Source organism: Mauremys reevesii, linkage group 12 (genome assembly GCF_016161935.1).
Source record: "Mauremys reevesii isolate NIE-2019 linkage group 12, ASM1616193v1, whole genome shotgun sequence".
NCBI lineage: Eukaryota > Metazoa > Chordata > Testudines > Geoemydidae > Mauremys > Mauremys reevesii.
The window spans coordinates 38,467,491-38,493,711 of NC_052634.1; the positions used below are offsets into that span (position 1 = coordinate 38,467,491).

The following is a 26,221-nucleotide window of genomic DNA, read 5'->3' on the forward strand; positions in this document are numbered from 1 at the left end:
GCTCCATCTCCAGCCCCGCTGGGGGGAGACCCCAATCCACCAGTGCCCCCCACCCCGCCACCGCCAGCAGTCAAGCCAGGGAATCAGCCCCTTCTCCCCTGCGAGGGCTGCAGGACTCCCTGCCCCTGCAGTACCAGCCTCCCCACCATGCACCCCGGATTGTATTTACATGAACTCACCTACTCTGCGGAGGTGTCCAGCAGACAGAGCTGTGCTGCCTCTGCTCTAGGTGCCCAGAGGAGGGACGGGCTCCAGCCTGGGGCTCTTCCTCCCTCCCTCCTGCACAGTCTGGTCCCAAAGCCTCCCCCAACCCTGGCTCATCACTAGCTGTCACGGGAGAGTCATTCACACCTTGCTTCCAAATCATCATTTGAAATTCTGAGGTTGGCCAACATTGCCGAAGCCAATGCACCGACATTGTCAGCAAACACAACAGCTGGGTGAGGAACCCGGCTTTGTCCAGACTTTTCAAACATATTTTACTTTCTCAGGTACAGGTATTTTTCATATGTTGGATCTGCTTTTAAAGTGAGTGTTAACGTTTCAATTTCCATTCAGATTTGCAAACAGTGACAACATTGGCAGCGCTGCATGTAACTACCTGACCACTGGGGGGCGGGGTGTTGGGGAAATTCGGGGAAGGGGTGCACAGCCCCCTGGCTGGGGGGCGTATAGGGAATTCCCGGTTTCACTGAATTGAGTCTCCTACTGCAGCACCTCAGTAGGTTACATCAGAGAGGAGCTGCAGTGTCTAAGCAGTGGGATGCCTGTGCCTTTAAGAGCCCAGCCCTGGGAAGCCCATGCTGAGAGGTGCTGCCTGTGGGAGGGGAAATAGAAAAGCCCCTCTGCTCCCCACACCCTGTTTTTGCAAACACTGGAGTCTCAGCCCCCTGGGGTAACTGTTACCCCTCTGCCCCTGCCTGTGCCGGGGTTTAACCCTCTGGCAGCGCCTCCCCCTGGGCTGAACTCCGGCTCCTTCCCCCCTCCCTGACTTTGCCCTTCAGCCCCTCTCCTAACTCTGCCTCAAGCTGCTTGACCCCCCGACCAGTCAATTTCCACCCCCTGCTCAGTCCCTGGCCACCCCCTCCCCTGATTTGCCCCCCTTTGCCCCTCTTTAATCCCTGTAAAAAGTAGGGGGGGCTGGGTCCCATTCTCGGGGGGGGGCGCCTGGCCCCTGCCTGCCCAATGCTCAAAGCGCCCCACGATCTTGCGGATGTTTGCCGAGTGCTGCAGGGTCACCTGCAGGGAGAGAGAGACGCGGTTAGGAGGTGATGCAGCCAAGGGTGCCTCACCTAACACTGAGATGCAGCCACCTCTGGGGTGAGTTGCACAAGTCAGCAAATGAATTTGGAACAGGAAACGCACTGAAAGGACCGAGGCAGCTGCAGGAGGTGGAGAAAACCAGAAAAAGCAGGAGCCCTGGATCCCAGCCCTGCCCCTCCCCCACTCTACCCACTAACCCCCACTCCCCTCCCACATTTGATGGGAGAACCCAGGAGTCCTGGTCCCCAGCCTTGCCCACCCCCATATTTCGATATGGCTCCATCCAACAGCTGCCCCCACAATTGCAGGGCAGCGCCATGGGGCACACCAGGGGCTGCCTGTTTGCACAGGATGGGCAACACCAGTGCCCCGGGGGAGAGATGATGCTAAGGGAGAGGCAGGCAGCAGACACCCCCACGACAGAGTAAGAAGTGCTAGAGGGCGCTGTGCTGCAAGGAGTTGGCAGGGAATGGGAGGATCTCCCCTCACAGCGGGTGCATCTGTCTCCCCCGCAATTCCTCCCCAGCCCTACCCCGGCCCAGGCTAACCCCGGCCCAGCTACCAGGGTTACATTTGGCCTGGATTCCCCAGCTGCTGCGGGAGGGACGTGGGGCTGGGGAGCATGAGCCTCTACTCCCCCTTCCCCCGACACAGCTGCATGGGAACTGACCAAAGGAGCCTGCAGCACTGCTGCCTAGAGGAAACTGAGGCACCAGCCCGTGACAGGCCTTGACGACAGATCACCAACAGATGGCAGGGGAGACGTCATTCTGACCCTGCTTCAAGTAGATTGTGGCAAAGATTAAAAAACACCGAACGTTAAAACTCACCAAACGTGGGTCAATCCATCCTCATCGTGGTGTCCGCTCGTTATATTCCACACCCCAACGTAGCCCTCAGATGGACAACATACCCTCCTAACTCAGTGTCTGTACGTTAACCTTTTACCCCCAGTCAGGGCTACTGCAGATTACGTATTCCTTACGCCACCCGATCTTAAACCAAACTTCGCACCCCTTGGGTAAGCTGTACGTTGTTCCCTGAGCACCAGAAACTTCTACGCCTAAACGCTGTGCCGTACACGTTTTTTTATCTTTGAGCATCATCTTAATAAAATGTTGATATATGTTCGAGATCCTGGCTCCTGTTCCTTTGCAAGGCGTGTGCGTTTGCTCCGGGTTTTAGTCTGCTAATACAGCGGGCGGGGGCAGGAATCATGCCAGATGCGCTTGCCTGCTGCAGACACGGATCCAAGGTTGAAACTCGTCCCCCACAAGCTGAAGGCTTAACTGAAAACAGTTTAAGAAGTGCTCTCGTCTCTGGCACTCAGCTACCCAGCTCCCAATGGGGTCCAAACCCCAAATAGATCCTTTTTACCCTGTAGAAGCTGTAAAATCCTGTGACCAAGGCAGCTGCCTAGCAGCCTGCGCATCTGCCTGCCAGCACGAGAGTGCGTAAGGCACTAATCCGCATAGCAGCAGCTGGGTGGCAAGCAGCACCAAACACCAGCAGAGTGGTGCAGTGGGAGCGTGCTGGGCCCATAACCCAGAGGTTGATGGGTTGAAACCATCCTCTGCTACGCGTGCGCTTGTTTCTTTTCCCTCTGGGCCTTCAAGCGAGCCGGTGACCAGCAGAGCCCCAAGAGCCTAGGCCATGAGACAAGAGATGGCTGAGGCCCAGCGGCGGCATGCCAGGGAGCTCCCTGGCACCTCTGGCTGCCTGGGCTGAAGGCAAGAGGCAGGCCTGGGCGTGGCGAGGGCCTCCTGTCCAGGAATGAGGCTGCAGTGCTTCCTGGTCCCCTTTTCCCACCACCCCGGCAGGCGGCTGCTGCGGGAGAACACGAGGGAGGCTCTGGGGGCGCTAGGCAGCGCTGTGTGTGTGGCTGTCAGGGGAAAGAGCCGAGGCTCCCGACTCGACCTGCCATTGACTCGCGTGGCTCTGCGCGCCGTCAGCCGGGGCGGGGCGGGCCAGGCCACGGACGTGACTCAGGCTTGGGCCGCATGGCCGTGCTTTCCTGATGAGGCATGAGGCAGGCCAAGAGCTTTGCACAGCGTACAGGGAAGTGGGAGGGAGGTGTCTTTGAGCCGGCCTGTCTCCTCCGCTTCTCCCTTGCCGCTTGGGCGGAGGCGGGAAGGGAGCGAAATGTTCCCAGCTGAAAGTTTTTGTGCTCGGCCTTGAGGATTAAGCCTGAGCCTCCTGCACGGCTGCTGGCAGATGGGTTTCTGAATGGCATCCAGCCTGCTCTTTGGACCACCAGCTGAAAGCACTGACGCCAAGCGGCAGCAAAATGGGACCTTTGAGGCTCCCCCACAGGCCTCGGGGAAGCAAGGAAGTAGCACAGGCTTAGCGCCATCCCTGGGTGGGCTTGAACCACCATTCTTTCAGTTAACAGCCAAACCCACTGACCCATTGCGCCACAGAGACACAGATGGGTGAGGCTGTATCGAGCACAAAAGCCGGGAATCAGCTCAGGGTACGGTATAGCACATGCATGCAGCGGTTAGACAAGCAACAGCAAGGAACTGGACTGCTATGGGAGGAAAGTTCTGTGGGAAGGAACCGAAAAGAGCACCGGGGCTGTGGTACAGCACACGCATACACTTTCTTTGGTCCATTTTGCTGGAAGAGTTAACAGTGAGAGACTGCTAGTCACAGGTCAGTGGGTGGGTTTGTGCAAAGTAGGAGTGTAGCCATGGAGACCTTGCCCCACGTCCTGTGCAGCTGCAGGGCCCATGGCAGAGCCTGGCAGGTGCGCCACAATGCCGTCCAGGACCGCCTGGTGAAGGCCATCGCCCCGCACCTGGGAGAGATCGCTGTCAATCGCGCCATCCCCGGCACTGACAGCCTGCTGCGCCCGGACATCGTCGTCACGGATGAGGACCGGAAAAAGATCATCCTTGTCGACGTGACGATCCCCTTCGAGAATAGGACCACGGCCTTCCGCCAAGCCCGAGCCCACAAACTCGAAAAGTACGCTCCCCTGGCTGACACCCTGCGAGCAAAGGGCTACGACGTCTACACCGATGCTCTGATCGTTGGGGCCTTGGGCGCCTGGGACCCCCTTAATGAGCGCGTGCTGCGGACCTGTGGGGTGGGCCGTCGCTACGCGCGGCTCATGAGATGCCTAATGGTCTCGGACGCTATTCGGTGGTCCAGAGACATTTACACAGAGCATGTCACCGGCCACCGTCAATACCAAGAGTGAGCCGGCGTGACTCCGCGCACCCGCAAGGGGGAAGAGACCTAGAAACTTCCCCTGTTGGACTTTATCCCCTGAGCCCTGAACCAACCAAACTGAACTCTGCCCTGTGAGGGGCACCCTATCACCATTACCCAGTCCACTCATTTATTCATGCCCACGACTATCCATTACCTGTTTGTATGAGTGATGTGCTTGCTGGCTGTACCTTGAACTCACCCACCGTGTACCCCGCATTGGGGACATGACAGACTGTGTATATGTATATGCCGTCCAATACCAAAATGCTAACATCCCCCTACAACCTGTATGTTACCCCCAATGACACAATAACTGACGCTTCAAACACTTTGTATCGTTTATTTTTAAATATTCTCTAAGGAACTGTCTTTGAAGAGACGGAAGGAGAGGAACCAGCGAGAGGAGGGAGGCTGAAAGACTTCTCTTTCTTTGAACAGAATTCTGTGTTAATGGTTCTTGCTCTGAATTCCTCAATTGGAGTCATTTCGGGGAAGTGATCCTCACTTAGTTACCTAATTTTCAAAGTCATGTGAATGGTGTTTGGTGCGTGTCTGGGAGCTCATCATGGCGAGGTAGAAAGCAGTGGGGGCAGAGAGGCTGTGTAACAGCCAAGGGTGTCAGCCTTGTTTTTCAGCTCTTTAGAGCTCAGATCCAAGGGTATATTACTTCTGTTCACTGGATTGTTGGGTAGTAAGTCATCTATTGGACTTTGATTTATTGTGTTTTGTCTGTAGGTAGTAAATCAATCACCAAATGTGCTCCTGTTGATTCTGCAACTTTACCAGGGTAAGAGGTGGGAGTGGAGTGGATGGGGGAGCCCCACCTGTCAATCCTGTGCTGTGAGGACAGAAGGTGAGTCAGAATAAGATACATCAACTTCAGCTACACTATTCTTGTAGCTGAAGTTTTGTGTTTTACATTGACCCTGTTCCCCCCCACCACCCACAGTGTAAACCAGGCCAAAGTGTAAGTAATCTCTTAGCCTATCCATGCTGTGATCAAGTGTCTTGGGGTCTATCTACACTATGAAATTAGGTCAGATTTATAGAAGTGTTGTTTTTTTTAGGAATTGTTTTTATACAGTTGATTGTGTGTGTCCCAACACAAAGGGCTCTAAGTGCATTAAGTCACTGGACTGCATCCACAGTACCAAGGAAGCGTCGACTTCTGGAGCGTTGCAATTTGGGTAGCTGTGGGTAGCTATCCCACAATCTCCGCTGTCCATTGGGATTCTGGGTTGAGATCCCAATGCCTGATGGGGCAAAAACAGTGTTGCGGGTGATTCTGGGTACATGTCATCAGACCCTCCTCGCCCTCCCTCCCTCCGTGAAAGCAACAGCAGACAATCATTTCACACCTTTTTTCCTGGGTTACCTGAGCAGACGCCATACCACGGCAAGCATGGAGCCCGCTCAGCTCACCGTCACACCGTACGTCTCCTGGGTTCTGGCAGACATGGGACTGCATTGCTACACAGCAGCAGCTCATTGGCTTTTGGCAGCAGAAGGTGCATTATGATTGGTAGCCACTGTCATTGTACTCCTAGGTGCTCTTTTAGCTGATCTCAGTGAGATCAGTTGGGGTGCCTGGGCAGACAAGGGAGTGACTCAGCCAGCTCATTCCCATCTTCTGCCAAGCAACCAGGAGAGGACGATGGCTAGCAGTTGTACTGCCCCGTTTGCTACCAGCCTAAGATGTAAAAGCTAGATGGATCAAAACAAGAAATTGACCTGATTTGTTTTGTGAAATCAACGGCCTGCTAAACCCACGGTTTTGAGTTCAATCCTTGAGGGGGCCATTCTGTGTGACAGTTGTTTGTGTTTCTTCTTGATGCAAAGCCACCCCTTTTGTTGATTTTAATTCCCTGTAAGCCATGCCGTCAGTCGCCCCTCCCTCCATCAGAGCAATGGCAGACAATTGTTTCACACCTTTTCTCAGCGCAGAACCAGAAGCTGCAAAAGCAAAACCAGGCAAGGAGGCGACAGCAGTGCGGTGACAAGAGTGATGAGGACATAGACATGGTCATAGACTTCTCACAAAGTATGGGCCGGGCAATGTGCCCCGGCAATGTGCACATCATGCTGATGAGCTCTGCATGGTCACCTGTGCTGATCAGCACACTACACTGGCCAAACAGGAAACAAAATTAAGAAGTTTGCAGGCCTTTTCCTGTCTATCTGGCCAGTGCATCTGAGTTGAGAGTGCTGTCCAGAGTGGTCACAATGGAGCACTCTGGGATAGCTCTGGAGGCTAATACCTTCAAATTGTGTACACCACTACCCTAAATTCGACCAGGCGAGGCTGAGTTCAGTGCTAATCCCCTCGTCGGAGGTGGAGTAAAGAAATCGATTTAAAGAGCCCTTTAATTTGAAAAAAAGGGCTTTGTCGTGTGGATGGGTCCAGGGTTAAATCGAGGTAACGCTGCTGAATTCAACCTAAAGTCATAGTGTAGACCAGGCCTCCGAGAGATTTTATAGCTACTGGCTGGCTGGGTGTCCAAAAAAGGGAGCAACCCTCCCCCCCGCTTCCATTGATCACACTTGGTAACTACTAAGCAGAAGCACAGAATCATAGATTGATTTGCTGGGTCTCCTGCAGGCTTCCTAACAGCACAGCAGGGCTGCTCTTGGATCTGCACAATGTTGTTTCGTTTAGCAGTGACTGTGAAGGCACTTCCAGCTATTTGGCCGTGGGAACTCTGGTATTAAGTGGACACCCTGTGTATGGCTGTATTGCTTGTAGATTTATATATTCTGTATTGATGTTACCAAATGGAGTATTTTGTAGCTGTCTGCTATAATTTGTTTAACTTGTATGAAATATGAATATGCTCCCTCAGACTTAACTACCTGCCTTTCACACACTCCCTGTCCCTCGCTCTCTGGGGTGGGAACAAGCCACCAGCATGTGTGTCCATTGGATTTTTTTTTATTTCATTACTTCTCATTGTTAAATTATTTATGAGTGTTTTTTAAATTTCATTGCAGTGCGTTTTCTTCCTGCCACTGTCACCTGGCAGCTCAGGGATGTGAGATTCTTCTCCATTGCGTTTCTGCCTACGGAAAAAGAAGAGAGATCACACCTCAGTACCTTTGGAAATAAAAGCAACCTGGAAACAAACCAGCTGTCTCCTCAGTGTGCAGTTTGTGTCTCTTTTGCTGCAGTTGATGTGTGTGCAGCATGTGTGGTGCACAGGGGCACTGTGTGCTCACATGGGAATTCACCACCCTTGGTGCAGGATTTGACTTGTTCCTGGAGTGAATGTAGCACTGTGGAGTGTCAGGCACAGGCTGCATGACCCCTTCCATTTATCCTTGGCGCAGATACAGCCCAGGCAGCGCTAGTGCAACCTCCCATCCTGCTGCCCTCCACCATCATCTGCACAGCCCACCTGTCAGGGCAGGAGGGGAATGTTGCTCCATGGATCCTGGTTCTCAGATGGGGCTGCCCTGGGATGGGGATGTGTGGTTGCATCCATTAGGTCACCAGACTGAACCTTCTAATATCCTTGGTGATTGTTCCCAAGATCCAGGACTTTGTGCTCAAACAAAGAAACATCTCCCAGCTTCCTGGCTGAAAATAAGGCCCTTTCCTTGCAATATAGAGGAAAGAAGTAGATCTTCACCCCAGATGGGACTTGAACCCACAATCTCTGGCTTCGGAAGCCAATGCCTTATCCATTAGGCCACTGGAGCCCTGACGTACAGCTGTTGAAGAGATGGAAATTTCCTCTCACAAATGCACATTCCTCGCATTTGCTTCAACACTAAATAGCCCCTTTATGTGCCTTAGAGAAATGTCTGCATCCCCTGGCAACGAGGCAACTGGGCAGGTCGCTGACAGAGCTGAGCACCACCTTTCTGCCAGCCACCTTGAGAGAAGAACCCCACCCTGGAGTCACCCCTCCCTCCTTCAGCACCTCCACGGCTGTGGCTCTGAGTGGCAGTAGGATGATTAGGGGGTGAATCCGGGGCTGGAAGGGGGGTAAGGTCGGCCTGTAAGGAGTAACCAGGTGGGGCAGACCCAGGGGGAGGCTGTGGGCTGCTGGTTGGTTGTTGGGATCCGAGCTCTAGATCAAAGCTGCACAGTGACCTGACACCCAGGGTTATAAGGCCGACACAGTGACCCCCTTACTGGCCTCTGTGACCCCCAAACCCTTGTTACTAAGGGCATTGAGGAGTCTCTGTCACTTAAAGCTTCTGGGAGCTCCCCAGCAGGCTGCGGGCGTCAGCCGCCTCCTGCCTCACAGGTTAGACTCTTGGTGCTGTGCCAGATGCCCCCTCGCTTGCAGGCCCAGTGTAAGAAGCAGGAGGCCTGGTGCTGGCAGAATAGGGTTTTGATTGATCGACCTCTGTGTTATGGGCACAGGACACTTCCACTGTGTCCCTCTGCTGGCTTTTCTTCAGCAGCGCCTAGCGGCCCTGGCTCCAGGCTAGTGCCTGGTGAGCTCTGGCACTGGCAGGAAGCGCTGCAGGGTGCTGGGCAGCGGCCCTGGCAAACCAGCTGCTGGTAGGTGTCTCTGTGGTATCATGGGTCAGTGAGTGCAGCTGTTAATGGAAAGGAGGGGGGGTTATGCTCCCCCAGGGATGCCACTGAAGGCTCCTCATGGGCTCCTCAAGGTCTGCTGGGAGCCGTGATGTCCCCCTTTTGCCACGTTGAAGGCTCCCTCCTGGACACAGTGGATTCACCTGCTGCCTACAAGAGTGTGGGGGCCGCGCTGCAAAAGCGCATCTCCAAGCAGCCATGCCAGAGCCTCAGGTTTAATCCTCAAGGCCGAGCGCAAAACCTTCAGCCGGGAACATTTCGCTCCCTTCCCGCCTCCGCCCAAGCGGCAAGGGAGAAGCGGAGGAGACAGGCCGGCTCAAAGATGCCTCCCTCCCACTTCCCTGTACGCTGTGCAAAGCTCTTGGCCTGCCTCATGCCTCATCAGGAAAGCACGGCCATGCGGCCCAAGCCTGAGTCACGTCCACGGCCTGGCCCACCCCGCCCCGGCTGACAGCGCGCAGAGCCACGCGAGTCAATGGCAGGTTGAGTCGGGAGCCTCGGCTCTTTCCCCTGACAGCCACACACACAGCGCTGCCTAGCGCCCCCAGAGCCTCCCTCGTGTTCTCCCGCAGCAGCCGCCTGCCGGTGTGGGTGGGAAAAGGGGACCAGGAAGCACTGCAGCCTCATTCCGGGAGAGGAGGCCCTCGCCACGCCCAGGCCTGCCGCTTGCCTTCAGCCCAGGCAGCCAGAGGTGCCAGGGAGCTCCCTGGCAGGCCGCCGCCTCACCCAGGAAATAAGGAAAAGGCGATGAATGACTAAGTCAGGCAATAACAAGGAAATGAAGAGGTTTGTCGAATGGGTTTCTGCCCGATTTAACATCTTCTCAGCTACCGCTCAAAGTTAAAGACCTAAAGTCGACCTATCGGCATAAGTACAGATGGTTGGATGGGAATTAAAAGGAGCTGCTGTCACAAGTGTTAGGTTCCTGCAAGCAGCATGCAAAGCGTTTAAAACCACCGCAGTTAGAGGCTCAGATGAAACGTTTGCCCTAAATCAGAAACGACAATAGGAGGACCAGCAGAAAGCCACTCTAGGTAAACGTCAGAGTAATGGAGGCCATTAGAGGCAAAAAGTCATTCCTTAAAATTTGGAAATCAGATCCTAGTGAGGATAATAGGAAGGTGCACAAACTCTGGCCTGTTAATTGTCAAAGACTAACAAGTCAGGCCAAGAAAGAATCTGAGAAGCAACATGCTAAAGACACAAATGCTAAGCATAATCCGGTCAGTGCGAGTCCTGGTCTGTCCCCGCAGAAAGGTGAACCCCCTCTGTGGCTGGAGTGAGCTCCTCCAAGCCGACCTCACTACAGACCTGCGCCAGGTAGTGCTCATTGTAAAAATGTTTCCTCTGAAGGTTGGGAAAACGGGACCAGCGGTGCTCAGGCCGGCTGACATAATTAACCCCCCCCCCCAACAACAAACACCATGCAGTCAAGAGGAAGGGAGCCTTTGATCTTCCCTCTCATGCCTTAACTGGGGACCATACACACTAATATAGCAGTAACCAGTGCCACAGAGCACAAAGCCCACCAGTAATGCCCTCCCTGGTCTAAGCTCCACCACCTTCTGTACTCGCACCGTGAATGTGAAGAACAAAACTCCAGCCCCATCATTCTTCCCTGTCCAGGAGGCCTTTCCTCCAATCACCCTCTGCCTATTGAGCTACCCTAGAATTGTTAATGTGCATTTCCTGAACACCCACCATGGCCAAGTCCAGCTGCTCCAAGGCACTGAACAGCAAGCACCTCCTCCTGGGCCCCCAAATCCCTGCCACCTTCCACATGGCCACTTTCACAGATGCCCCTTCCCTGGTACTGCCCTTGCTCAACTGCGCAGAGGAGTTTTCATCCCCAATGCCTGCCTGCCACTGCCCAGCAGCCCTCTGGCACCATTCCTGAGGGCCACCACATTCGGAAAGACAGCTCTCATCTCTCAGGGGCCCCATGAGAATACAGTATTGCAACTTTTTTAATGGAAAGGGCCCCCAAAATTGCTTTGCCCTAGGCCAGCTCTGCTCACCTTGGGTGCAGGCACCGCTGTGCTTCCAGAGAACAAGCTGCCAAAGGACTTGCCAAAGGCTGGGGTTAAACCAGGGACCTTTAAATCTTCAGTCTAACACTCTCCCAACTGAGCTACTTTGGCAGCTGCTTAAAAGTGTTTTGGCCTGCTGCTTCTCTGCTCAGGATGTTTTTGCAGCAGTTGAAAAGCAGGTAGGCAAGCAGGGCCAGCCCCCGAGTGGGGCCTCTGACCGTTCCCACTCAAGGGGCTCCTTTTGGCAGTGGGGCACGAGATATTTCCCACAAGAGGCTCCTACGCTGCCTCATCCCCCAAGACCCCTCCTCCCGCTCACTGCTCTCCGTCCCCTCCCCACCCTCACTCGCCTTTATGGTCATTAGAAAGTGGCAAGGCAGAGCCCTCCCATTTTTAAAAGCCCTGGGGTGTTGTTCCCCCCTGTTCCGGCACCCCTGGGGCCCTGCACTTCACACAGCTCTCCCTGATTTCAGTTGTTAGTGAGGAGCCTCACTGCTAGCGCAGACTGGGCAGTTTCTTGCAGGAGAGACACTGTCCCAAAGCAGGACTAATGCTTAGAGCTGGTTATCAGTGATTTCAGATCTGTTGGGCTGCAGCAAGACTCTCCATTGAGTCTTAACCAGCTCTGCTATTACACAGGGAAGAACAAAAGGGTGAAATGGGGCCTGGAACCCTTAAGAAGAATCCACCCCACCAAGTACAACACTTGTCGCTACCTGCTCCCAGCCCCACTGAGAATGTTTTGGGGGTCACGCCTTGGCTTTATCAGCCTAGGGGGGGTTCAGAAAATACTATTCCACAGGTGCTCCAGTGGTACAATTGGTTAGTGCACAGTGCTTATAGGGCAGTGCTGAGAGGAGCTATGCTGAGGTTGTGAATTCAAATCTCACCTGGAGCACTGGTTTTCATTAACCACATGGCATCACCCCCTCATTTGGCCCTGTGGAATGTAGAATTCCAGCCCTGGGACACTGAGGAGGGGAGGAGTGGGAAATGCCCCCTTCAATTATTACCTCCTCTCCAGAGTGCAGGTGAGAATCTACAATCCTTTCTCCTCCCTCAGCCCTGTGCCAGGATCCCTCAAGCAGAGCCTGGAGTCCTGCCCCTGGCGTCTGTACTATTGACAAAGACTAAGTGACAAAGACAAAACACTCAAATCCCGCCTGGTGCGGGGAGCCAGGTTTGCTCTTCAGATTCTGTCGTTGGTACATTTCCAGGCCTGGGAATGTCCCACAACAGCATTGAATGGGAAGCTGCCTGCAGAACAGTTACACTGCACAGAGCTCCTGCGGAGGAGGGGTGGGAATTAGTAACATTTTGAGGATCGTTTGGGAAATGAGCCTTTGCTGACAAGGTTTGTCTCTGTTCATATTTCACCTTCAGGTGTTATGTTGAGGGATCTTTAGTATATTTTTGGGAAGTTAATAACTATCGCGTCAACTTTATTTACTGAACTTAAAAATTGGTGTCACTTGATTTTTGCATCTCCCTGTGAAAATACAACTGACACGTGTGGCTTTCTACACAGGGTCATGATGTTAAAGTTGGGGAATTCAGTCTTTGTACTTCTGGGGGGGGTGTTGCTTTTTTACAGCTGCCTCACTGCCAGGCACACCGGGCTGTTAGCTGCACCCACTGTCCTTGCCAGGGGCTCCTGCTGAACCCTGGGCAGCTGCACTGCAGTGCTGGGGTGACTGCAGGTGGAGAAGCTGCTGTGGAGCAATGTAGAGCAGGTGCAGGAAGGAGATGGGGTCACTATTCACATTCTGAGCTGCACAATTTTCCAAATTTGGGAATAGATTCATCGATTCATAGACTTAAGGTCAGAAGGGACCATTATGATCATCTAGTCTGACCTCCTGCGCAACGCAGGCCACAGAATCTCACCCACCCACTCCTGTAACAAACCCCTAACCTATGTCTGAGTTATTGAAGTCCTCAAATCGTGGTTTAAAGACTTCAACGTGCAGGGAATCCTCCAGCAAGTGACCCGTGCCCCATGCTGCAGAGAAAGGTGAATGTCCGATAACAATTCTAAGGGGAAGGTGAATGCAGAGCTGTGACATTGGAGATGCCCAGACCTCCAATGGGGGCAGCGTGGAAATTAATAATGGGAAGATCACTTGCAAAATTAGTCATCACTGACAAGCTTTGTCTCTGTTCCTATTTCACGCTGTGGTGTTAGTTAGAGGAATCAGTACAGATTTTTACTATATTAATTAAACACTTAATTTTATTTAACCAAGACAAAAACTTAGTGTCACTTATTTTTCTCTGTCCTAGCAAGAATGAATTGAATTTTGTGACTTTCTGGAAAGTGCAGCGAGATTAAATGTGGGAATTCAGTCTCTGTGTTTGTGAGCTGATGTTTTCCTCTCACAGGTCAGTGCCTGCATTGAAATACCAAAGGGATCTAAGGGCTGGTGTACGCTGGGCACTTCACTGGCAGAGCAACGTCTCTCAGGGTATGAAACCCCCCGTCCACCCATATAGTTACAGTGACCTAAACCCTGGTTAGATAGTGCTAAAGAAAAGGAAGAATTTTTCTGTCAATGCAGCTATTACAGGGATGGGAAAACCTCTCCACTGACTGTCTACTCCAGAGTGCTATAGCAGTGCCACAGCAGCATTTTAAGTGTAGACAGAGTGAAACTAGATTTAGCTCCAGTTTGCACTGTGAATGCTCAGGCACTAAAACTACAGTAATCATAACAACAGTACAGAGCTTGCGTAGTTGGCAGGATTTGAACCTGCGGGGCAACCCCAATGGATTTCTAGTCCATCGCCTTAACCACTCGGCCACAACTTCTTGAAGTATAATTGTTTTACTACACGATAATTCAGTTCTCACTTAATTGTCTCTTCAAATTGTTTGCTCAGACCAGCTTCCCCAGCACATTCATGGCTGCGCATCCGTGTAAGTGTGTCCTTGGGTGACCAGCGAGAATTCCTGCCCATTTCCCTTCCGGCTGGAGCAGGATGAGAGTGTGTTTGTGTTAATGACATTGCTGTAGATTGTTGTTCATTCCCCACTCTGACAACTCAGCCAGTCCCTTTCCTAGTCAAATCTCCAGCACATCATTCCAATATCAGGTGGCAGGATTTCTCTGGGGCACTGAAATTTTCAGGGGCTGTTGCATGAACTGAGCCTTGCATTCCACCCTTGATGTTTCATGGACTAACAACAGCAGCAGAAAGAAAGAGCCGAGCCAATATCTCCTGGCAGGGATGCAGGTGCCACGTCCCCTCTGTCTGACCATCACATTGCAGGAGAGAAGATTTCACTGGAATCGAATGCCCTGGCTCAGACCAGAGACACAGGGAGGTTTTGCTGTTCATGGATCTGTGCAAAGGAAATTGTGTCTCTGTGGGAAATGGAGGCAGGAAATGAAACACCCAATGCCCTAAGGAATGTGGGTGAAGGACTCGGGCTGAGCAATGATTTAACAGGGGTTTGTTTCAATTTATTGGCCTGATTAAAACTATGGCTAAAAGCCCCCTGTAACAGAGGTTGCGGGACAGGACAGGCAGTTCTGCGCACAGTGTTCAGAGCTGCCCCGTATCTGCCCTTTCTCTGCCCCGCCCCTGCTCCCAGAATGCACCAGGCCCTGGACTGAACTCTTCCCCTGCCGGCCGAGCTGGTTTCGTTTGCTGTGATCCTGTTGGCTTGGCAGGGGGGGAAGTGACAGTCCCACCCCAGAGCCAACGCCCCCCTGTCACCCAGCCCCCTGACCCCCAGCAGGGCAGGTCAGCCAGGAGCTGGGCCCTGCCAGGCACTCAGGGGCGTCTCCCCTGCAGCTGGGGGCTCTCCCCAGCGTGGTCTGTGGGAGCTCGCGCACTAACGGGGCAGCGGCAGCAGCCGCGTGGTGGGTTGGGCTGGTGACCCGGGTCCATCTCCTGGGGTTGGCTGGGTTCATGCTCAGGCGACTGGCCCCAGCCACCGGCCGAGCCCCACGGCCACGCTGCTGCTGTTACCGCACTAGCCCCTCACGCCCCCATTCCCTCACTGAAGCCAGGAGAAGGTTTGCAGGGAGGAGGGGGGGTTGACCCCAATATCCCAGAGCTGATTCTCCCCACAAAGGGGTGTGTGCATGTGGTGGGTGCCGTGTGCAGCGCCCTGTGCCCATGAGGAGGGGACCGGGGCTCTGCCGGCAGGAAGATTTATCCTGCAGGAGCCCTGCCTCCCTCCCCCAGGGGTTCCCCTGGAGCAGAGAAGCTTTGAATCCTCGCCGGAGACTAGAGACGCCTGAGCAGCACAAGCTGCCTGGCAGAGGTTCTGGATCAGGGCCTCACGGGCACATGGGGTTCATTCCCTCAGGGCTGCCCTGCCCAGTGCCAGGGCTGCTCTCACTCCTCCAGCACAGAGGGGGCTGCCGGCTCTTTGCCAAGCTGGGTCCCAGCTCAAGGCAGATTTAACACTAGCAGGGGGCCCAGGTATGTGCTGGTGCCGCTCAGGGAGGGAATCTGGGCCAAAGACTGATTAGAAATTGGGTAACACTGAAGTGGAACTAGAAAGACCCTTGATGGGACGTGGCGGGTAGGTAGCCCCCATTGTGTATCGTGCCCTCACCGAGAAGTCTCTGGGAGTGTGGATTCTTCCTGATGCGCCACCAACACGACTCGTTGGTCCTGATGTCGGCTGCTCCTTTCTTGATACTGACAAGCTAGTTGTGGGCGTTTCCCACTCACCCCATAGCTCCGGGATGCACAGACAGCAACACTGGTGTGGAAGAAACGAACTCCACTCTCAGGTTTCAAGATCCTTGAGATCACTGACTTGCCAATGTAATTGTCAGGGGGTATAGCTCAGTGGTAGAGTGTTTGACTGCAGATCAAACGGGCCTTGGTTCAAATCCAAGTACCCCCTTAAAAGCCTAGCCCTTCAACAAAAAGTAATTGCATATCCATTTCCATTATGTTCAGGAGCTCCACTGACTAGGGATGAATGGAAACACTCAACATTTTCCTGTGCAAATGCATAAAAATCTAGCAAATATGTCCCCCAGCTGAAATCAGTTCCAATCCTCTAAGAGTCTAGTTTATGTTTTCATCAATGAAACAAAGGCACATGAAGACACATTTGCAGGTCCTTGGCCTCCATGGGCTACAATGTGCAGAAGAACAAGAACCACATCCACTTGGGAAGCATGGACTAGTCTGTATTACATTTGGTAAGTAAGTTGCCATTGGGACTGAAAATTCTATTGGAGGTGGACAGGAGCCTGTTGAAAAAATAAAATAACCAAGATTTACCAAACTCCCTGTTACACATTCAATCCTCTCTTTTTTCTATTTTATTAACCTGGGAGCAAGTTACCAGTGACCCAGGGCTGGGGTGGAAGTAGGTGCAAGTGCGGGGAGGAGCCCAGGGCTGGGGCAGCAGGGGGTGTGTGGGTGGGGGAGCACTGGTAGGGGGGAAGGGGAGAGTCGAGAGCTGGGGCAGCACAGGGTGTGTGTGGGGGAGAGCCCAGGGCTGGCTTGGCAGGGGAGTGAAAGTGGTGGGAGGCCCAGAGCTGGGGAGGCAAGGGGTGCAGGTGTAGGGAGGGGAGAACCCAGGGCTCGGGCAGCAGGGGGATGGGAGGGCAGACAAATTTTTTTTTTGCTTGGGGAGGCAAAAAACCTAGAGCCAGCCCTGCCTCCACATACCGTAAGGTAGGTCGGAGCGGATCATTATTATCCCTACTTGAAAGAGCGAGAAGCTCAGGCTGAGACAGGAGAATTGACTTGTCGTAGGTCACACGGCCAGCCAGTGGCAGAGCTGGGAATAGGACCCAAGACCCCTGATTTTCAAACTAACCATTGGATCTTGAATTTCATCCATTGAATGACCTGAATAAAGTGCTCTCAGATGAGCTCCAGACCAACAGTGCACAGTAATTATTCAGCAAGTATTTGAGGAGAACTGCAATGTTAGAGAGAATCATGACCTGCTCAGAGACCATTAATGCAGAGAAGCAGCAAAATTCATCAAACATATGACTGGTTCTGACTTATTTCCTTGGTCTTAAAAGAGAACAACAAGGACCTGAGTCTCCTCCCTGTCAATAACCCCCTGCTCAGCCAATCAGGGTAGAGACTGAGGACGGGAGGCTGAGGGTTCTCAGCAGGGAGCCCAAAGGATGGTTCAGGTCACTGGTGGGGATCACTGCCCGAGCACTATTTCAGCCCCACAGTTTTGGTGGACCTCCCACAGTGGGAGCTGCCAAACACTCCCCCACAACACATACACACACCCCGCTCTTGGTGTTGGGAGGGAAACAGGTGAAAGGACAAAAGAAGCAAGAGAAGAGAAAGGAGGAAGGGATGGAGGAAAAGGTGAAACACAAAGGATAAACCCTAATGTCTCCAGTAATTCTAGGGGACAAAATCCCTGGTGCGGAATAAAATTCTGCCTCCTTAAGCTCGTGTTTTCCATGCTTAGATTTCATCACCAGATGGATCAGACTGAACAGGTTTCAAACCTCAAGGAGGCTCTTAGCTTCTAAACAGGGACGGCTGGTCTCTAGTAAACTCCCTAAAAGGGAAGGAGAAAAGTCGAAAGAGGTTCCTCCTGGCGCTCAAGTACGTGAACCCGAATACTCCCTCAGTCCTCAAAGAGAGACCTGGAGAAGGAGACTTGCTGAAGCAAAGCCACAGGGGTCTCTGAGGTTTCCCTGGCCCCTCGCTCCTGTCCTGCCTGGCTGATGTCAGCATCTCTCTGTGAGGTCACCACCTCCCCACCACCTTTGACCAACAGTCTTTGTGCAAAAGGCCTTTGTGATGTCACTGCCACACCCTCCCTTCCTGTGCTAATGTCCTGCCCCTGGCCAGGCACTTTGGGGTTTGAGCTACTCCCTGTAGATCACCCCACTCAAGGAGCGTTCGTTCTAGAAAGCAAGCCGGCTAGACAGGAAAACATCAGATGCTGCTCCCAATGCTACACTCAGTTTTTCAGAAATTAATTAACTTTATGGCCAGAAGAGACCATTAGAGCATCTAATCTGACCCCCTGCATATCACAGGCCTCCTGTATGACACAAGAGCTACTTTTGGGGCAAACATATTCCAGAAAGGCATCTAGTCTTCATTAAATGACATCAGGAGATGGAGAATCCACCACTTTCCTTGGTAGATTGTTCCTGCGGTGAATCATCCTTGCTATGGAATATTTGTGCCTTAGTTGTAATATGAATTTGTCTCTCTTCACCGTCCAGCCATTGGGTCTTGTTATGCCTTTCTCTGCTGGATTAAAGAGTCCTTTAATACACAACCTTTTCTCTCCATTAAGGCCCTTCAACACTTCAATGAAGTCACCTTCCAATCTTCTTTTGATAAGCGAAACAGGTTGAGCTCGTTCAATAGCTCACTAGAAGGCATTTTTCTCCAGCCCTCAGAACATTTATTGGCTCTTTGGTCATCAGACTCCTGAACTGCAGCTGGATGTGGCTCTTGTTCTTCTGCACAACATAGCTCCTAGAGAAGAGGGATCTGCAAATGTACATTCGTATGATACCTTTGTTTAATTGATGAAAACATAAACTAGACACTTAGAGGATTGGAAGTGATTTCAGCTGATGGACAGCTTTGCTAGGTTTTTATGCATTTGGACAGTGAAACGTTGAGTGTCTATATTCATATGAAGCACTCCCGTATAGAGGAGCCCCTGAACATAATGGAGAATGGAAATGAAAATGTTTTCCTTTAAAAAAAAAAAAAGAAAGAAGGTTCTAAGAGAACACAGGGTTTTGAATCAAGGACCACTTGATCAGCAGGCAAGTACTCTACCACTGAGTTATACCCCCATGACAACAGGAATATAGGATTGTGATATCCAGGACTTTGAAGGACAAACCCTGATTCATCAAGCTCCTTTGCCATTCCCAGATCACAGGCGCTTTTAAAAATGGGGTTTGATTAAACTTCTTAAATGTTGCAAACACCACAGCTTGCGCACCCACCGATATAGCTTCTCCCACTGACACAGCTGCCACCTCTTGGGAAGTGGATTAACTACACCCACAGGAAAACTCTCTCCCCTCAGCACAGAGTGGTGATTCTCAAACTGTGAGTCAGGACCCCAAAGTGGGATGTGACCCTGATTTAATGGGGTTGCCAGGGCTGGCATTAGACTTGTTGGTGCCTGGAACTGAAGCCAAAAGTCTGAGCCCCACCACCCAGGGCTGAATCCCTCAAGCTCTGGTTTTGCCCTCCCCTCACTGGGGCAGGGCTAGGCTCTGTCTCCCTTGTCTCTGCGCAGTGTGGAGGGGCTTGGTCCCTCATGTTCTCCCACAGCAGCGGCCTGCCGGTGTGGGTGGGAAAAGGGGACCAGGAAGAAGTGCAGCCTCATTACATATCTGCCAGACAACCTTCCTCCCACTCCCTCCACACAATGTTCTTATTTGGAGGTGAAGCCAGGGAAACCACATGGAGGATTCTTACCTGGGGAACTGGGGGGACCCACTTACCACCAGAGATTCTTAAGGGCAGGAGGAACAGGGACTCCCACCTCTGTAGCATGGGGGTGGGTCACCTGCTGGGATCATCTGGGCATATTTCACCTCATCAGCTCCCTGCCATTGCCTTGGGGGCCCCTTGTTCGCTGCCTCTGGTACCCAGTTTGGCCTCCTTCCTGAGGGCTGAAACGCTTTGATCTATCTAAGGTCTGTGGGATCAATACGTGTCATGGTGTAATTCTGTGTTATTCGGGGGTCAGACTAGCTGAGCTAATGGCCCTTCTGCCCTTAAACACCACGAAAACATTTCCCTGGTTTCTCCTTGCGTCTGACAGACACCACAGTGAGGGGCCCAATAGAAGATCCTGGACACAGCGCTCTGGCTCTTACGTTACTTGGGGACGTCAGCGCTTTCCTAGCAAAGCTGCTGCTAAAGCGCTGGATTTGGGGAACGGTTCGGCTCCGGTTCAGAGATCTGCCTGCGGGGTGTGAACCTGCCACGAGGAGTGGGAAACGCAACCAGCAGCGGGAGGCGTTGGCTGAGCTCCGGGCTGCCCCCGTGTGGCCAAAGCTTAGAACTGAGCAGCAGAGTTTAAAGCTGGCACTGGGAGGGACCAGAACACGTGGGGCACAAAGGCTCCTGCGTGCAACGCTTGTTGGGTGAGCAGCTGAGCGTAGCTGATAGCTGGAGTTCAGGGCTGCACCCCGGGGTGCTGAGCAGGTGTCTGTGCTCAGGTTGGCCTCGCTATGATGGTTTCTGGGAAGTTTGGGGTCGCCAGTCCCCCTAGAGAGAGGGGAGCCAGCCCAGGAAAGGAGGCTTTCAAAACTCTGGTACCAATTGGCAGTGGACTGCGCCTGTGAAGAGCCGCTGCAGCCCCGCCAGGAGAGCCGGTCTCTCTTTATGCAGCCCCCGCCCCATTCCTCAGGACAAGGGTTGTGCTCAAAGATCTGTGCCCCGTGTTTTCACCTCCATGTGAACTGCACAGTGCAAATAACCCTCAGCGCATCAGCTCAGTGCCAGGCTCCACTTCCACCCGCTCAGAGCGCAGAGCTCCCAGGCTGAGCCTGAAGTTGGAAGCGGGAGACCCTGTAACCAGCCGGGCCCCGTGGCTGGTGCCTGTGATCCCAGCGCCTGGGGAGGCTGAGGCCGGCGGATCGCTTGAGCTCAGGAGTTCTGGGCTGCAGGGGGCTGTGCCGATCGGGTGTCCGCACTAAGTTCAGCATCAATATGGTGATCCCGGGGAAGCTTGGGGTCCCCAGGTTGCCTAAGGAGGGGTGAACCGGCCCAGGTTGAAAACAGAGCAGGTCAAAACTCCCGTGCTGATCAGTAGTGGGATCGTGCCTGTGAATAGCCCCTGCGGCGTAGCCTGGGCAAGACAGTGAGACACGGTCTCTTTTTATACAGTCACCCCCTGCAGAGCCTGGAGGGGGGGATGGGAGCACCCACACGCTGGGGATTCTGACCTGGGGAGGGACGCCCCTGCAACATGGATCTTGAAAAGGGAACAGAGACAGCCACAGCTCCCGGATGGGGCAGGCAGGGAAACCACACACGGAGCTAGTTCATGGGGTGGGGGACAGAGACACCCACCAGAGATCCTGGATGGGAGCACCCACATGATGGGGATCTTGAACTGGGAGCATGGAAGCACCATGTACCAGAGGTTCTCAAGGGGGAACAGAGACACCCACACACCAGGTGTCTTGCAGCAAGAGCTGCGGTCTTCATTTACACACAGCAGTGATGGGGAATTAACCACGTCCCTTGCGGAGCTTGTTCCACTAGATGATTAGCCTCATTGAAGTACCCAGACCTTTTTAACATTAAGAAGTGAAATGAAATGGCCACATGATGGCAACAGAACCTAAGAAACGTGTTAGTCTCTAAGGTGCCACACGTACTCCTGTTCTTTTTGAGGATACAGACTAACACAGCTGCTCCTCTGAAACCGAAGAGATGAGAAGCCATGTTCTTGTTCAATGTGCATTGAAGCTGAAAAGGGAGATGTTTCCTCTTTGATTCCTAAGCCCCCAACTCTAATCCACTAAACACCCCTTTCCTGCCACAGCCAGGACTAAAACCCAGGAGTCATAACTAGTGGCCCCCCTTAACCTTCTCTCTGTGAGGAAGAAGAAGCTCTGAGACCCCTGGGCTGTCCCCTTGCCACCCTGCCTGGGCTGCCCTTGAAACCCAATGGGGTTTCCTTGGGCAGTTCTGAATCTTGCTCCCAGGAAGGGTGTAATTTTAGGAGCAGGTTCCAAATAGTGCAATTAACCAGCCAGAAGGGGCAGCAGGTATCGGTGTAGGAGCCATTGAAATAATCACAGCAAAGTAGTTCAGGGAAACTGTTATTAATGAAGTGTGAGTGAAAGATGAGAATCTGATGGTGTCAGTGTCACACTAGAGGGCGCTGAGATGGTTTTAAATTTGTCATCCAAACCCAGCCACCACCTAGCACATGGTTTAACCTCTTCTTCTCTTACCGTTGCTCCTTATCAGGGAAGGGGAGAGAGCAAACGAGCAATAGAAACAGAGACCTAGTGACCGGAGCAAACATTTCTTTGCTCCTTGCTTGGCGCTGTCAGTTATTTGGGTACAAACTCACCCCCCACCCACGGTCTGGGCTGGGCTCAGTGGGCAGGAAGAGGTCAGCTGTCAGTGGGACTTGGGGAGCTCGGGACATTACTGGGAGCTGCTTGAACGTTTAGGTGAAAACCACCTAAACACGGACACAAGGTCTAGGCTGCAGTAACTCATCTTGCATCTGTGGCTGTTGAAGCTACAAGGCAGAGGACTAAGTACAACATTTAAACTGATGTTTGACCTCAGAGAATAAAACAAATGTGTCTGTGAAAAGAGGGGAGTCGAGTTCAATCCCTTGTCACCATCAATGTGCAAACCAGGAATTTGTTGCTTTGCATTCCTGATGTGTCACCCTCATGTGGCTATTCTCAGAGACTTTAAGGGCAGAAGGGACCATTATGATCATCTAGTCTGACCTCCTGCACAACGCAGGCCACAGAATCTCACCCACCCACTTCTATAACAAACCCCTAACCTATGTCTGAGTAACCTATTCTCTTTCAGTCCCTTTAATTAAAAAATTGTGTTTTTTTCATAGAAACTATATTTTCCTTGTAGCGACACAGGGGCAGATTAATCTACAAAGGGAAGGTGATTCCAAGGCAGTTCTGGAGGAGAAGAGAACGTTTCCAGCATCACTAAATTATTTCATTGTGCCTCACAGAGAGAGAAAGAGAGAGAGAAAATAAACCTATTAATTTGAGCTACCGACACAGTTCACAGCATGAAATACACAATTTTGTGTTCAATGAGTTGTGTTAATTTACATAATATGAAAAATATGTATTAGGCAATGCATGAAAACCTCACTGCATTGAACAACCCACTTGATGTAGTCAATGTACTACAGAATATTTAAAGATATTAAGAAAGATGTGCTTATAAATTAACATGCCATTTACACATGCACAAGGCACAGCAGAAACTGAATTATTTGAGCTACTAAAATTTCCACTTTCTCACAGCATTTTAGTTCTCAAGGTTGTTTTAATTTGCTTATTTTTTTGGAACTAGAAATGGGGAAAGAGCACATTGAAGTCAGTGGAATTACCGCAATGAGGGATTAGTCTCATTATTTGCCACTAACAAAACCTTTGTTAACAGAGAGTTAACTTTGACTGTGACTATCTCTTACCTTCCAGAACATGGAGTTCAGTAAAACTCAAACTCTGGAGAAACAGGGAATACAGAGTGAGGGTACATGCCCAGATAACCTTAACTCTGCCCTCTAGAAGAGAATCCCTGATAGCATATGAGAACAAGGAAAGGTTTGGGGACAAATTACAGCTATTTCCCAAGAGTTTGTTTCTTCTGTAATTAATTGATCCTGGCCCCATCAATTGATCCTGGCCTGGTGTCTGGCTGTGGAATTTACTATTTACTATTTTTATCCCAGCATATTTAAAGATGAAACTGCTTTACAAAAGCTCCTTTATTCTAGGTTATACAAACAGGTCACTTCCCAGCTATTTCAAGGAGATGGAATTTTCCTGACCCACAGGGAACTTAAACTATCATGCTCAAGATCACACATTCCTTGGGAGAAAACGAAGGAGGAAAAAAAACCCCACCAAACCGTTGCTGTTTCTACCCAAATGATCAATGAGACCAGAAAGTGAGACTGTGCAATTAACTGTCTGGGACTACACTGACTCTGCAGTTACTTGGATGCAGACACACCCAGCTCTATGGTTGGTAAACGTACAGAGACTCTGCTGCTGCTCATGAACTAGCAGCACATGACCTCTAAACAGCTGCCATTCGAATGTATCTGAAAGTCACAAGGAACAAAGATCTGTGTTAAAGGAAGGCTGCCATTTATTAGAGCCCCAGTTGATGCCGTGTGCACAAAGAGAGGATTGAATGTGTAACAGGGAGTTTGTAAATCTTGGTTATTTTAGTTTTGTAACAGGCTCCTGTCCACCTCCAGTAGAGTTTTCAGTCCCAATGGCAACTTACTTACCAAATGTAATACAGACTAGTCCATGCCTCCCATGTGGATGTGGTTCTTGTTCTTCTGCACATTGTAGCCCATGGAGGCCAAGGACCTGCAAATGAGTCTTCATGGGCCTTTGTTTAGTTGATGAAAACAAACCTAGACACTTAGAGGATTGGAACTGATTTCAGCTGGGGACATGTTTGCTAGGTTTTTGTGCATTTGCACAGGCAAACATTGAGTGTGTCCATTCGTTTCAGGGATCCCTATTTATGAGAGCTCTTGAGCATACTGGAAACAGAATTATTTTTATTTAAGAAATTGGGACACTTGGATTTGAACTAAAGACCACTTGATTTGTAGTCAAACACTATACCACTGAGCTATACCCCCATGACATTTGCATTGGCAAGTCAGTGATCTTAAGGATTTTGAAGGACGGGCTCTGCCTCAGAGAGCTCCTTTTCTATTCCCAGGCCACAGGGGTTTTAAAAATGGGGTTTGAGTAAACTTTATATACACATGTAGATACCACAGCTTGCACACCCACCAACATAGCTTCCCCCACTGACATAGCTACCACCTCTCGGGGAGATGGGTTAACTGCACGGATGGGACAGTTCTCTTCCCTCCGCTTAAAGCATCTTCATTATTTATGAATAGGTGGGAAATAACCTCCTGACTGGACAGGAACCAATGTATCAGATATTGCTGTGTCTGCATTCAATATGGGTAACTGGTCATATTGGGCTGGATTAGTAGGAGCATTGCAAGCAGATAGAGGGAAGTGATTATTCCCCTCTATTCAGCACTGGTGAGGCCACATCTGGAGCATTGCATTCAGTTCCCCCCCCCGCACCCTCTCTGCCCCTCCCCTGAGACCCACCCTGTCCATCCAAACAGCGTCTGATGTTTTCCAGTCTAGCCAGCTTGCTTCATAGAACGAACGCTCCTTCAGTGGGGTGATCCACAGGGAGTAGCTTAAACCTCGAAAGTGCCTGGGCAGGGGCAGGACATTAGCACAGCAAGGGAGGGATGTGGCAGTGACATCATAAAGGCCTTTTGCAGGACCTCAGACTATTGGTCAAAGGTGGTGTGGAGGTGGTGACCTCACAGAAAGATGCTGACATCAGGCAGGCAGGACAGAGGCGAGGGGCCAGGGAAACCTCACAGACCCCTGTGGCTTTGCTTCAGCAAGTCTCCTTCTCTAGGTCTCTCTTTGAGGACAGAGAGAGTATTCGGGTTCACATACGTGAGCGCCAGGGGGAACCTCTTTCGAGTTTTCTCCTTCCCTTTTCCTGATTTTACTAGAAAACAGCCGTCCCTGTTTAGAAGGTAAGAGCCTCCTCGAGGGAAGGGGTGTCATGGGGGTGTCATAGTTTGGATGCCAGTGCCTCCCCAATGTAAGGAAGTTCCTGCCACCCTGCTCTGTGTTTGCAGGGTGGGAGAGAACAGCATCCACGGCAGTGATTTGCTCCTGGCTGCCAGAGCAGAGCAGCAGGCTCAGCTGTCAGAACTTCCCAGAGCGATGAAAGGGGAGGGGCCCATGGCTCTGTAGCAGGAATGCAGGGCAAGCGAGTTCACAGCGGGCATTGTGGGATACTGGGGGAGGCCAGTTATGGTGATATAATGAACAGCAGTGTCTACACTGACACTTTAAGTTTGCTGCAAAAAGCTCTAGACCTCTCATCGAAGTCATTTTATTTTGTCACCAAAACAGGGTAATTTTGTCGCCAGACATGGCATTGCCGTGTGTACACCAGCCACAAGCTGCCGACCGAAGGAGCAGTGTGTGTTTTTCACACACCTGAGCAATATAATTCTGCTGAAACAGCTTTGTAGTGCAGACCTGGCCAAAGATTCACTCACACACAACTTGCAAGGAAAACGTCACCTGCTCCTCTGCTTTGCAGAATCCAAACACAAGCAAAGCTTGTCATGCCCTGATAGCACGGAGTCATGTGTGAGATGACCCTATATTTTAGCTATCCATAGGCACCATGGCTTAGCTGGCTAAAGCGTTTGTTTTGTAAACAGGTGATCCTGGGTTCAACTCCCAGTGGTGCCTGGTTGTTGGGGCACCTGCCATTGGCTACTGTCAGAAGACAAGGTTCAGAGCTAGATGGGCCTTTGGTCTAGCCCAGTGAGGTTTTTCTTATGGTTTAAATTACACTCACAGGCACTGATAACAGAGTTACTGAACGTTTGGGA

The 26,221-nt window shown here is 51.6% G+C and overlaps 1 protein-coding gene, 4 non-coding genes and 1 pseudogene across 5 annotated transcripts in view; 3 read left to right on the forward strand and 3 right to left on the reverse strand.

Moving 5' to 3' along the window:
* Window positions 1-26,221, forward strand: part of LOC120375648 — a 310,655-nt pseudogene that overhangs the window by 235,181 nt on the left and 49,253 nt on the right.
* LOC120375894 (zinc finger protein 883-like) overlaps window positions 1-26,221 on the reverse strand; it is a gene marked incomplete at its 5' end in the record, with an annotated part of 252,699 nt that overhangs the window by 201,474 nt on the left and 25,004 nt on the right. The window contains one exon of the mRNA XM_039496912.1: window positions 23,739-23,758. Coding sequence (XP_039352846.1) covers window positions 23,739-23,758 — 20 coding nt within the window. The remainder of the gene's footprint in view (window positions 1-23,738; window positions 23,759-26,221) is intronic.
* TRNAR-CCG lies at window positions 8,106-8,178 on the reverse strand. The gene has a single exon. It is a non-coding gene; the product is annotated as a tRNA-Arg (tRNA).
* On the reverse strand, window positions 13,788-13,867 carry TRNAS-AGA. Its single transcript has one exon. It is a non-coding gene; the product is annotated as a tRNA-Ser (tRNA).
* TRNAC-GCA lies at window positions 15,854-15,925 on the forward strand. Its single transcript has one exon. It is a non-coding gene; the product is annotated as a tRNA-Cys (tRNA).
* Window positions 26,005-26,078, forward strand: TRNAT-UGU. The gene has a single exon. It is a non-coding gene; the product is annotated as a tRNA-Thr (tRNA).